Raw genomic sequence first — 13520 nt, 5'->3', positions numbered from 1 at the left:
TAAGAATTAGGTTGTCACAAGGTTAGATGAGCATCAGCAGCTACTGTAAAGGCAAGAACAGAAGCATAAGGCCAGGAGCAGGATCAACTCTCTGGCAGCCATATCATACTTAGCCCCCATCAGCATGCATTTTTGTATGTAACTGTATACTTTTATGAACAAGGAATACTTGCACAAATAATGAAGTACTTTTAGGGCAGAAGAACAGAAACAGCTAACACTAGAATTTAAAACCACCCTGAAAGAATCAAAGCAGAAGCCATAAGTAGAAGCAAGATGAAGGGGCACGAGGGGGGGAAATCTATTCCTAACTGTAGTCATCTGAGCGTTGCCTACAATGCCTAAAATCTGCCCTTGAAGTGAAAGACATTTTACCTTTGGAATACATCCATCTTGACCCAGGAGGCGCATTTCATTTTCAACACGATGCAGCCAACTGGTATTTTCCTCAAAATGCTCAACCTCCTCCTCTTTCCTCTTCTGTATGTGTACGCGGTTGGTTCTAAGCATTGCAAGCCTTTGATCCCGCTTGCAAGTGGCCTAAAAATCAGCATTTAAGGGGAAAACTTTCAAATGATGTTCACAAATATCTTTATATAAAATAAATTTTTTTCCATACTTTTATACGCAACTGGGCATAACAAACATTTTGCATTTTTGACCAGTTTAATAAAAGTGAAGTAGCACATTCTTCTCACAGGCATTACTAAGTTACATTTAAACATTTTCAATTTTTTTTTTCCCCTGGAAGTCGGTATAACAGAGAATATAGTAATTTGATTATTCCTTTAAAGAATAATACACTGGATTTGACCAATTTCTGTTCCAGGCCATAATTATGTTAAGTTGGACAGACTGGAAAAGCTACACGTGCACATACAAACATACAACATAACCTAATAATTTCTATTAACTTAAGCATGACTACAAAGAAGGAATTTAATCTGCTTTGTTTTCCTAATGCAGTATGCCCTAGAAATAGCCCACTAAAGTATTTGGCAAAAGAAAAACCCTGTCTTCAAGCATCAAAATTCTTCTGATGCTTCTCTGAAATCTGACAAGAAAAGGGCACAAAACCAGCGACAGCAAGCTGGATATGAATGAGAGAGTGTCCTAACAAGGCAAAGGAGACTCTATTCAGAGGACAGCTATAGTTTGCCGTATACTTTAAAAATTAGGTTGCTAACTCAACTAGTCATAGAGAACATTAACTTTAGACAGAGTTCACAGGGTTCAGCTATGCCTAAACTTTAGTTTAAAAAAAAACAAACAAACTAAAAAACAACCCCCCCTTCCCCCCACAAACATTGAGGTATATTGCTATACTCAACAAAAACTAACGTACGGAACACCGTTTTTATAAATTAGATAACCTAAATCTCTATGTCCATGTGTTCCAAAATTAATGCTCTAAATGAAAACTTTGTTAACTAGAATAAATCTACAAATTTAGAATGGCAGGCCAATTTAGTTCTATTACAAAATGTCATAAGAAATGTTGAATGTACCTCCCTAATGTTGCACAAAGCAGAAATTACTCTAACTGGTGCCCTTCTGAACATACTGTAGAAAACAGGGACAGTACGTGGAGAGATGCAGAATATATTCCTTAAGCTGACTTTTCAAAAGACTTACTTCAGCACATGGCGTGTGGCACATAGAACCAGCATGGTAAAGACACCTAAGCTACCTGTGTGCTCCAGGCAACTTACCAGGTCAAAGCCTGGATTCTGACCAGAACTTCAGTTTGCTTCCTCTTTAGACTGGCTTATCTGCTAAGATGACAGAGGATCCAGAGAAGACAGTCACTTCATAAAGGACCAGCTCTTCAGGGAAAACACCAGGAGTCAGACTAAAGCTCTCAGTGACCCCTGGTTCCCTCTGACCAGTGAGACTAGGGAAGAGCTTTCAGGACTGCTCAAGCAGAAAGATCCAAATGGATTGTTTTGCATACTCCAGCTTTCACACAGTGCAGAAGTATTAGGATTGAAGGTGGTACTGACAATATCCCACCATTTGATGAACCCATCCCACAGGTGCCCAGGAATAAAGGACATGTTACATTGATGTGCTACAACAGAAAAAAGTAGTTATGCTTTCTAGCTGTACACAACCTCTGGAACACAGGTAGTCGTAGGCAGTATACTTGGTTGCTACTCTGTTTTGTAATTGGAAAATAAAATCACAAGAGATATAGAAGAAATTGTCCCTCCTGGGCTGAAGAACTAGGATATATTCAACAAGCGTTGGATCCAGCATGGGCAACTGCAGTAAGCAGAAAAACGGAAACCAAGATGGACTGACTGCTTTCTAGGAATATGCTCCTTTTCCAGGCAGTAAAATAATGTTAAAGCCTATCAGAGTACCAGCGGTTTTTGCCATATCTTTAAAAACAGCAACAAAAAAAAAATAATTGTAAAACAGATTCCATGACTGATGCAGAAACCTTCAAGATAAAACAGGTCAAAACTGAGTTGACTTCTTCAAACTCAGTAAGATAGATAGAAGCAACTGTAACACAGGGGTACTACTTTTTGTTTCCAATACAGAGGAATGCGCTATACATGTTCTCATATTGGCACAGAGGTTTTCTGCCTAACGCTGCTGTAGCTGACACCTAGCATGCACCAGGAAAACAACACAGATGCAGAAATGCAGGGAACAAGAGTGGAGGAACAGGCATTAGGCAGGAGAACATAAACAGGCCTTTTAAACAGACAGCATCCAAGTTCTAAAACAGCTGGAAATGGGCTGTTATGTGGAAAATGGAAACATTTTATTACTGGCCCAGGGTGGACTGAATTTAGCAAGATAAATTGTGACAAAATTTTTGCAGCAAGAATGCATTTGGAGGAATAGATATTAAGATAACCTGAACTCATATGTAAGTTTCCTCCTTCCTTCTGAAATTGTTTTGAATTATAGTGTTCAAACTGGGGTTGTTCAAGTATAGATAAGATACCATTGGCTTTGTGTTAACTTACCTAAAATCATTATTCTATCCAGTTACTGAACATGGACAATGAAGTATAGAGTATTTTCTCATTTTACAAGTAAAACTTCTCCCTTAAAAAGTAACATTTCAGAATTACCCCTGTGGTCTAACAGTGTATTTTACAGAGAGAAAACCCAGAGTCATTTAGGAAAATAGTGAATGTGTAAAAACACAAGGAAGAACAGAAACATTATGGTGCACAGGGGAAACGTGAGCAGTCACTTTGGTAATCAAATGACTGGATTCCAAATTAAAATCCAATTTGTTCCAAAGCAGTTGCAAAACGACTTTAATTTTACTGTTACAATGACTTACTCTTATTAATACATAAGGCATCATACTTATAGGACAGTGACTCTTGACCTTTAGTAAATCACATCTTTAAGGTAACTAATGGCAAAACCAACATTTGAATGCAGCACTGCTAACATTCAAAATAAAAGCTAAATCAGCTCACAAAAAACATTCATATGAAATAGAGAGTATGAAGGCCTAACTCCTCATTACAAGCAGAGACGCAGCTATGCTCCATTGTAAGCAGCATTTAAAAGTATGGCACAGATAGAAAATATTACTTCAGCATTTCTACGACATGAAAGAGAATTCTAGAGCACATTAGTCACTTGAAATATCTTCACTAATGACAACCAAAACGTGTGATATATTTTCACTTTGACATTTATCTAAGGACCAAATTTCATGTGAATCACTGGGAAAAAATAGTCATATGGTAAACTATCATTTTTGGCCAAACACAGACTGTTGCTGTGACTAAGCAAAATCAGCCCCACCCTCAACTTCATATCTACATAAACCATATATTTCCTTAAGCTGACTTTTATCAGAAAAATTAAGATACTAGCTAACCATGCTTGCTTATTTATACTTTGATTCTTCTAGAAAGACACGAGCATTTAATGCTGTACGGCAGCAATTTTTCATACTTAGCCCCAAATTCTTCTCTTAAAATTCAAGGCTACTAAATGTAATTATTTCAGTTCACATGACTCGGTCCTTAAGCAGCTGTCCAAACATTTTCCTGGTGACAACTGAAAACATCGGTGATAAGAATCCATCTTGTTTAGCACAAGGTCCCCACTTTTCCTTATGAAAGAGAAATGGATTTCTCGGCTTGGTAACAACTTCAATGGTTGTGCCATACATACATTAATATACTTTAGTTTTGGACAAGAGCACCGTGAAGTCTCCCAAGACTAGTCAGGCCTTAATTAACTATGACAATCAAGCCTACATTAGGACAAATTGAAAAGTTTTCACTATTAGCAACAATAAGCACATCAACAGTTTTCTGTGGAGTGTGGAAAAAACGTAACACCCCTGGTCTACTACTACATTTTCTGTATTAATGTCAGAAAATTATTATCTGAGTTATAATCAGTGTTTCCCATTTTAATGAAATATTTTAGCATTAATTAATTAGATAATTACTTAAGCAAAATTCATACATTAGTATAGCAAAATGAAGAGAGGTGATAGCTTGTATTACATTATAGATAACTCACCTTTTCTATTCTTTCTTCAGAGCACATCAATTGAATTTGTTCATGACATTGTTTCTGGTAATATGTCTTCAGTGCGTTTTCTTTCAGTCGCATTTCCAACTTGAGGTATTCTTTTCTGATTTCCTCACGGTTTGCGAACACATTTTTAAGGATTTCTTTGTATCTATTAGAACCAAAGGATAAAAATAAGTAACAGATTACTTACTGAAGACTTTTTTGTGACCATCTTCTTTACAAGGGGAATCTTCAATTGCAGATTAATAAAATTAACTTAAAATAAGAGGGAAAAAAGTAAAGCCTGTTATAGATGAGCACTAAAAGCGTCAGTACATCAGTGAAGATTTTATGTACTCGAACTAGAAATGGGATGGTGAAATTTTGAAGGGGTCACTAAAAATAAAGCTTGTATTTATGAAGATGACACTGGGATTCAAAAGAAATGTGAAGAAGTTCCAGATGTCTAAGTCTAACCTCTACCTCCAAAAGATGCTAAATACCTGCTCTCTGCTACTTATACCAATTTGTTAAACAGATCAGACTACTGTTGCCATAGACACAAGAGGTCTCCTTCATAAAGACCTGCTAGCTATCACAAAAAAGGAAAACCACAAAAAAGTGTCTTTAGTTGCTCACTTTCTCTGAAGTTCTGTTGTACAATTTTAATCACTAACGGACGATTAAAAAAAACAGAACATGAATCATGTTTTCACACATACTAGACTAATAGGGGGGGAAAACACCAAACTAGTGATAGAAGGTACTTAAGAGTTATTCCAAGGAGACCAGCGTTCAAATGGCCTCAAATTCTGCAATGCAAATCAGAATAACAAGGATAAGGAGAAAGCCTGTAAGCATTACCATGTTGCAATAGAATTTTCAGTGGTGGTACTTTTTCACTTCACTCCTGAATACTGAAAACGCAGTACAGAATAGCTCAAAAGTTACTGTATATCTTGATAATGAGCAACCTCATATACAAGCCATTTCATAACATCCTATTGACTCTTAGAACTTTACATAAGAATAAAGGCACGGTTTACCATGCAACTATTCTAGACACATGCAATGTTTGAGGTCATTATACAATGTTCAGTATTAAAGATCATAAAATTAAATACCATAAAAATCTATAACATAACACATTTTCATGGGAATAAATATAAATCAACAGAAAACTGACATCTATTAAATTCTGCCAATTTCATAAATACTTCACAAGAAAGTAACTATAGATGCAAGACCTTCACCACTGTTGTAAACTGTGATGTCAGAGTGAGTTACATCAGCTTCATGGTTATTTTGCAGTGTCTTACTGAATAATTTCCCTAGAAGGTTAATATCAGGATACTTCCTCAAGTACACAATATTTGTTTTGTTTTAAATCCACCACCAAGTTGTTCTGAAAAGAAGCGATAAGTTATGCAAAGCCACATGCAGTCTAAGTAAAGCAATGTTGTAAACGAGGAAACCAATATTGAAAAGAGTCCGTTTGTTTTACAAATGCTTTTACAAGTTACAGAAACTCCAGTTTTGAAGCAAGATTGTAACATGATGAATTTACCTTTGTATTTCCACTTGCTGGTTGTTTGAAAGTACTGCTGCACTATGATTTTCAGGAATGCTTGCTTGCTTTTCTTCATATTCTCTCAGTTTCTCTTTCAACATTAGGATCTAAAGCAAAGGAGGTACCTTTTAGATGGAATATAGTTTCGTTTGGTTTTGGTTTTTTTTATCCTATCATTCTGTGCTTCTGTCTTGAAAAGCTTCACTAATGGCAGCAGGTGATATTCCTCTTAGAATACAAAACTTTTTTCTTACTTCAAAAGACTATATGGGAGAATTAGGACAATATTGCCTTATAGGTTCAGTCCCATGAACTCTTTTTTAATTAAAAGTTATAACAATTCATCTTTCAAACTTGTAATAGATTTTGACATACCTCTTTCTTTTGTTCATTACAAATTGTAACATACTGGCTTATGTGACTGTCCAAGCTAACAACATTGCTCTTCAACTGTAAAGAAGAGAAACAAGTTAGAATTTAAGAAGGCTCCTTCATGTTTTCCTGCTTAATAAATACACTGTGTGTAAGTACTAGATAATTACACTTGCACCATATTACGAAGAAAGGGATGCATACAATCCTGACTTGCACAACAAAAATGACTCCCAGCTTTTGCTACTCTGTTGCATACCCATGGCCACGTCATTTTCCTCAACAGAACAATAAAAAATTATCATTTACATGTGCAAGCACATTTTCCATTTATTCAGACTAGTTTTGTTATTTTAATGTACATTTTATTATATAGTACATTTCATTATGAATAGTATAAATATTATATAGTACATTTTTTTATAAAAACCTATCTTTAAGTGTGCAACAACGCAAACTACAATCAATCCCATAGCACATAAAAGAAATGAGGAGCTGCAATACAAAGGATTATGAAAACAATACCAGAGTAATCTGTATAGAGAGCAGAAGACAGGCTATCCCAGTACCTTTTCCATTTATCAATATAATCTCATTGAGCTTCTTGGCTCCAGCTGAATTCTACCTGTATCAAACCTGGACTGGCTCTCGTACAACTGCTCAGACATTTCTTCAGTATGCTTTACAGTTCTCTGACAATGTACTAGTAAAATACTGAAACTGGCTGTGAATTCTACCAGCTGAAGATTATTTCAAAATTTGAGGCTCACAAAAACTCTTTCAAACTGGCAGCACAATCTCATTAATGAAGCTATGTTGCCTTTAGGCCAGAACTAGTCAGCTCTCCTGTCTCTGTATCTACTACACCTATCACACAGATGATGAAAAGTTGTCTGTAAGAAAGAAGAGGTAACTGAACAAAATTTTGAGACAAAACCAAAGGAAATTAAAATCTTCTCTTAACACTATATTATTATACTTTGGCAAAAGATCAATAAATGCCAGCATACTCACAGAAGACTTGATATCCTTTGCTCGGTTTGCATACTTAAGAGTATTATATGTATCATCATAGAACATAGAAGATGGACTAACAGCAGCTATCATTATTGTTCGGCAATTTCCTCCAAGCGAATCTTTCAATAAACGAGTAAGCTTGCTGTTTCTATATGGAATGTGCTGTTTCTTGCTCTAGAGAGAGAGTTATATGCATGTTTATCTATAAACACAGTAAATAGCCTTGGAGCTTTTATTTGACATAAATAGTTTTCCTCAAAATTACATATACATCTCAAACAGTTTTAAGTCTCTTGGAACTGTTTAATACCTTTATAACACGTGTATTAGCCAGGTTACTTTCTGATGTCCGGATGTGTAACAAGTGTTTGCGTGATGCAGGAAACAGAAGAGGTAGATGACATTCAACTACTTTCAGGTTACAGAATAATCGAGATTGGGATCAACCTCTCAGGATGCCTCTACTCAAAGCAGGGTTAGCTAGAGCAATCTGCCAAGGACTATGCCCAGCTGGGTTTTCAGTATTTCTAAGGATGGAGACTCCACAACCTTTCCAGCCAACCCAAAGCCTGCTTTGGGAAGTTTTTTTTTCCAATCACATCTACAGAATCTTCATCTCACAGTACAAAGTTGGGTCACTGGAACCCCAATCCTACACCAAATAACAAACAATTTTACTTATGTCAGCGGTACAGATTCTAAATTCTGCCTGCCACGCCAACAAGATGGTGATAACAATGTGAGGCACCAGGAAAGGAATTCAAAAGCTCTGATCATTTTCTCCTGGTATATTTGAAGGGGGAAACTGCTAGCTGACCAGAAGGAGAAAAGGGTGTAGCTGTAGACAACAGACTTGGCTTTGGCAGAAGGTCACGAGGTTTTAGCATTCTCCCACACAACTGCCCCCGCTCCTTCCCTTGAGCTGGTGAGCCAGATGAGGAGACTAATTCACTACTGTGAGCAGGGCGTGGGTGTGTGTGTGGAAAAGCTCAAAAGACCAACTTTGGATAGGTGCTGTTTTCTCCTATAAAAGCCTCTTCCCCAAGATTAAAGGGCATAAACCTCTGAAAAAAAATCTTTGTCTTTGTCATGCTATTTATTTACTCACGCAAGTTTTTCTACATGGGCTTGATTTTAAAAAAGGTGGGTAAGAAAAGCAGATATGTTCATATTTGACACTATCCTGAGGTAGCTGCACGCTATTTCTGAGAACTCTTTCCCATTAGGACTGTCTCATTCAGCTATCACCGAGATGATGGTGAAAACCCATATGAAAACCTTGAAAGGAAAATGATGATGTAAGAAGTGTCAATGATGTAACCCATAACTCAAGGAGAGCTTTCCCAGGCCCCAGGTTTTAGCAGGGTTATATTTCACAAGTGAGTAATATGTAGTTTGGAGTTACTTAAAAAGATATTAAATATTCTTCAAACAAATTGGTAAATGTAGCAAAATTCTCACCAGATAATAAGATACTGAAGTAGCCACCTACAGCACTACAGACGGAATCTGTGGTAGGATATCCACTTTCCCTATCATCCACAGCCACTACGCCCTTTCTCACTCTTCAGGCAGCAAGAAGAGTTTACAAGTCTTTCTTTACAGAAAAAGACCATTGTTTTCAATGCTGTACATAAGCTCTGGTATTTTAATTTTAGTTGTTGCAGGAAATTAAAAAGATTCTGTTTTCTTAAATGAATGAACCATAAAACAACTCCCTTCATTAACACTGAAAAAATGTTTTCTGTTAATATGCAAAACCCCTGTAAGACCAGGAGCAGCATACACTTAACTGGAGGGCAAGAACCTTTCTAATTAAAACTATACGACTCTTAGGCTTTCTGATCGTAGGACAGAAACAAAACTTATTCACCTCTATGACTAGCCTATAATAAGGCAAAATCAGAAGCAGGTGAAACTGTTTAAAGCCTTAGCATTTCTATTCTGAGTGTAAGCAACAAAACCCAAAATGCTTTCCTCCAATATTCTTAAAGTTGTTTCCCTTTCAAGTAGAAGTTAATTTGAGCATGGGTGGTAATGTGGCAAAAGTGAAGTTTCATCAGACGATTCAGCAACTGAAAAGACAAGGCAATTTCTTTTTTCCCCTCTCTCCAAAGTTTACAAAGGCTTTTAAATTTTTTAAAAATTATAACGACTCTACACATACCTTAAACATACATCTTTTCCTACATTCCAATAGGGAATCCCAGGAATAAATTCCAAAGATACAGTAAGAGTCAAACCAGATATGATACAAAGAGGTAGTGCCACATTTAATACTTACCATTCTTAAAAATGTTTGCACAGCACTAGGAGGTGAAGATTGCACGGGAAAGCAGCACGTACCTTTGGATTTGCCAAAGCATTAATGACATTTCCAAGAGCTAGCAGGGAGCGATTAATATTTGTTCCTTCTCTAAAACGAGTCCCCTTGGCATTTGTCACGCTGGCACGTTCAGATCCTGCCAGGTCAATGAGAGACATTTTGGCGATGCGAACATTTTGATTAATACTAGCTGTTTTATCTTGCTGCCTTAGATAAATCTACAATGAAAGAAAAAAGGAAATAATTAAAAAGTAACGACTAACCAGTCTGTTGTTACTCTAAGCAGTTAAGAATTTTACAGTGTAACAACTGTTATCAGAAATTCTTACCGGAATCCTTCTTGGAATCCAAGTTAAACCTTTCAGCACATATCTAACACCAACAGGCAGTTGGCGTTTTCCTAATGGAAAACAGTGAATCTGTTTCTGACACTTACCTCAAGCTCAGCTGCTTCAGGTATTAGAGAAAAAAGCAGCAGAGCTTATGGTTGCACTAGGTTTGGCTGGGATGGAGTAAATTTTCTATAGAGCAGCCCGTATAGTGCTTTCAGATTTGTGACCCAGTGCTGATAATACACCAGTGTTTAGCTTTTGCTGAACAGCAGTTGTACCGTGTCAAGGTGGTAGGCAAGAGGTTGCAAGGGAACAGCTGATCCCAACTGGCGTTCTGCAAAGTAGCCATTGCCTGAGGACTGGCTGGGCATCGGTCTGCTGGTGGCAAGTGATTGCTTCCCCCCACCCCGTTCACTTGTTACCACAAGGTATTTACCTCTCCCTCTCACCCTTTTTATTCTCTCTCCTATCCTGCTGCAGAGAATTAACCAAGCCAAGTGAGCTGGGGCTTACCACAGTGGCAAAGATTGGTGAGCTTCGTATTAATTTTATAGCTAAAATCACTCTTGATCCTTCCACACTCAAGATGTATACCACACTACTATACTTTAAACTGAAAGAGGGGCTAATATTTTACAGGCACCTTCAAGAGTATGCCATAAAGATATATATTGGGATAAACCAGGAAAAAGGCTGGACTTTCAGTGACTTAGACATAACTGTAACTACCATTAATAGGAGAACAATACTAATTTACTGCTGTGAAAACACATACTACTCCAGGGTCTTTTGGAAAGCTGCAACTCCTGAGGCCACTTGCTCCCCCTCATCCCTTCTTTTCCAAAATCATCATACACAAGGACCTAAATGCTTTTGCTGACTTCTGATAGTCAAGGTATTCTTTCCCCTGGTTTATGAGGAAGTAGGCACAGCATAATTATACAATCAATAAGAAGAATTAGTTATCCTTAGATAGGTTTTACTTTTTCAGGTTTCTCTACAAATTTCCCCTTCTTTTGTGTTGAGTGCCTTGCCATTTGTAAGGCTAATGGTCACTAACACTTTCATGAACACACTTTTAGACAGTGAATTAGGAAAGAGCTGCCATACATAGAAGGTGATTGTCTAATAAAGACAATATCTCACCAGTTCTGTAGCTTTAACCTTTGCACATGAGAAATTAAGTCTTAACAGCAATTTGTAACAGAAAAGAAATTGACATGTATTGGGAGTGAACAAAATTCTTATGACTTGCCACAGGAAGTATGTCTATACCAAATAGACACGCTTCTATATCAAACAATGCAAGTAAATTCTGTTGTACTATTTCTAGTACAATATTAAAATAAAAAAAAGGAAGCAAAAAGCCACTTCCCTGTACTTATCTTGGTAAAGTAGCTATCTCAGGCTGGTAGGACTTTACCAGAATCCAGAAACTATCATTAGTGAAGTAGGGAGAGGTGGAGTGAGAGCCAAACTACATTGTATGACTCAAGCTTTTATAAAAATTCAAAAGACACTGTTTTCTATTTCTTTGTCCGTCAGCAGAACACTTTCAGTAGAACAGTGTGGCAATTGGGATTTTACTTTCAGACACAGTAATTGCCTGACCTAGATAGAAAATTCAAACCTAAGACAGATGGTACATTAAGGCAAAACTTGCACCTCTAAAATCGGCTCAGAACATCCTGGGCCAAGACTTTTACTACTTTGAGTCAGTTCCAGAAAACATCCTGCTCAAATAAAGTAAACAACAAAACCCAAAGCCAGCATAAAAGATAACCAATCACTACAAAAAAGGACCAAGTCTTAAAATAACAGAAACCTTAAAAATGAAGAGGAATCAAGACAACAATAGGGATGCCAACACAGCTAATAAGTGCATCAAGGAGACGGAGAACCTACTTTATTTAAGAACATACCTTAAAAAAAGTGTATGGTTGTGAACTTGCTTAGCTTAAACCAGTATACATTGATTAAAGTCTGTTAAACTTTCAGTTGCATTCATTGGACCAATCTATTTAGCAACAGTAATATTCCTTTAAAGTGCCACATTCAGATGCAGTATTTATATTAATCATTTATTTACACACAGATTCTTATTTATAAGTGACATAATCCTCCCTCCTCCCAAGCATAGCCACTTCTGTGAAAAAGGCTTAAAACTCATTCACTCTTAAACGCGCTGTTATTCAAAGGATGCACTAAGTTTATCTTTGAGAACACACGATATTAGTAGATATTTATGTAAATCACACATTCGAGTTACAATTGTCCAACAAAACAAACTATGACTTTTACCAATAATTTGTGCACTTAACAGAAAATAGCACAAGCAAAAGCAATTAAATATCTTGATTGACAGCTAGACCATCTCAAAAGACAAACACAACGAACATTCAGGGTTATCTCATTACGAGAGTTTACTGGATTAGGAATACCACAAAGAGGCCCAGAGAAACTTTTTGCTAACTACAGCATCCTTGCACAGAATCAGGCTGACGGTTTTCGTCAATGACCTACGCACCAGGAATGAACGCTGAGTACAGAGCGGAACATGCTTTGAGCAACGGCTTGGCAATGCCTGATCTTCACATTGAAAGATCTTTTCTTCCACGAAAAGGTTCTAACATCCAGCATTTGTCCATGAATATCAAGATCAATCAAGCATGCCACTTAACTGACTGCAGCTGCATATGGAAACTAAGAGAGTGCGTTTTACACAATCAAGGCTACTTTGCTGGCTGCTACTGCTATTGGGTGGCACAAAAAGAAAGCAAGCAAGAATGCAGAGAGATTAGTCCAGAAATGACTTTGTCAGTTACCGCTAAGCTCAAAGACAAAAATATTCACGCTAGTATGAGCATACTTAAGGGTTCTATTATCAACAATAATGATCTCAGAGAAAAGTCATTCAGGGCTGAATATACATGAGCTGCAAAAGCATATACGGTTTGCTTTTTAAAGTCAGATGCTTACTGTAGCAATATTTGGTAAACATTCAAAGGACCGGCTCCTACTTTTCATGCATCACACCAGTTTATGATGTGTGTAACATGCACACAACAAAAATAATATGTTCTAAAATGAACAAGCATCACTTATGAAAGGCATTTACAAAACCACCGAGCATGACACTTTCTTTTCATTCAGCGCATTGCAAGCAAGCTGCATCCTAAATACACATACACACACAAATTATGTATTTGCTGTTCCTACAATATTTAGATATGAGAGGAACTTTGTTTTCATTATGGTTTACTTATATTGGCAGAAAGTAAACAATCCTCTCACTGCAAGCATTCATATTTGGTTCACTTTTGCTGCCTGTAAGCTGGAAATAGTTTGAAATGATCAATTTTAAGAAGTGCAAATCTGATTAAGTATACCA

At 36.9% G+C, this 13520-nt stretch overlaps 1 protein-coding gene across 3 annotated transcripts in view; it reads right to left on the bottom strand.

Annotated features, from left to right (window-relative positions):
• Positions 1–13520, bottom strand: part of KIF18A (kinesin family member 18A) — a 41248-nt gene that overhangs the window by 21396 nt on the left and 6332 nt on the right. For all 3 annotated transcript variants that reach the window (XM_064452826.1, XM_064452827.1, XM_064452828.1), the window contains exons 6-11: positions 9818–10015; positions 7469–7645; positions 6458–6532; positions 6080–6189; positions 4519–4681; positions 376–540 (exon numbers count right to left, since the gene is read on the bottom strand). In XM_064452826.1, coding sequence (XP_064308896.1) covers positions 376–540; positions 4519–4681; positions 6080–6189; positions 6458–6532; positions 7469–7645; positions 9818–10015 — 888 coding nt within the window. The remainder of the gene's footprint in view (positions 1–375; positions 541–4518; positions 4682–6079; positions 6190–6457; positions 6533–7468; positions 7646–9817; positions 10016–13520) is intronic.

This window comes from Phalacrocorax carbo, chromosome 5 (assembly GCF_963921805.1).
Source record: "Phalacrocorax carbo chromosome 5, bPhaCar2.1, whole genome shotgun sequence".
In the NCBI taxonomy this organism is placed as follows: Eukaryota; Metazoa; Chordata; class Aves; order Suliformes; family Phalacrocoracidae; genus Phalacrocorax; species Phalacrocorax carbo.
Note: the sequence above shows the minus strand (reverse complement) of the source record. Positions and strands in the feature narration are given on the sequence as shown.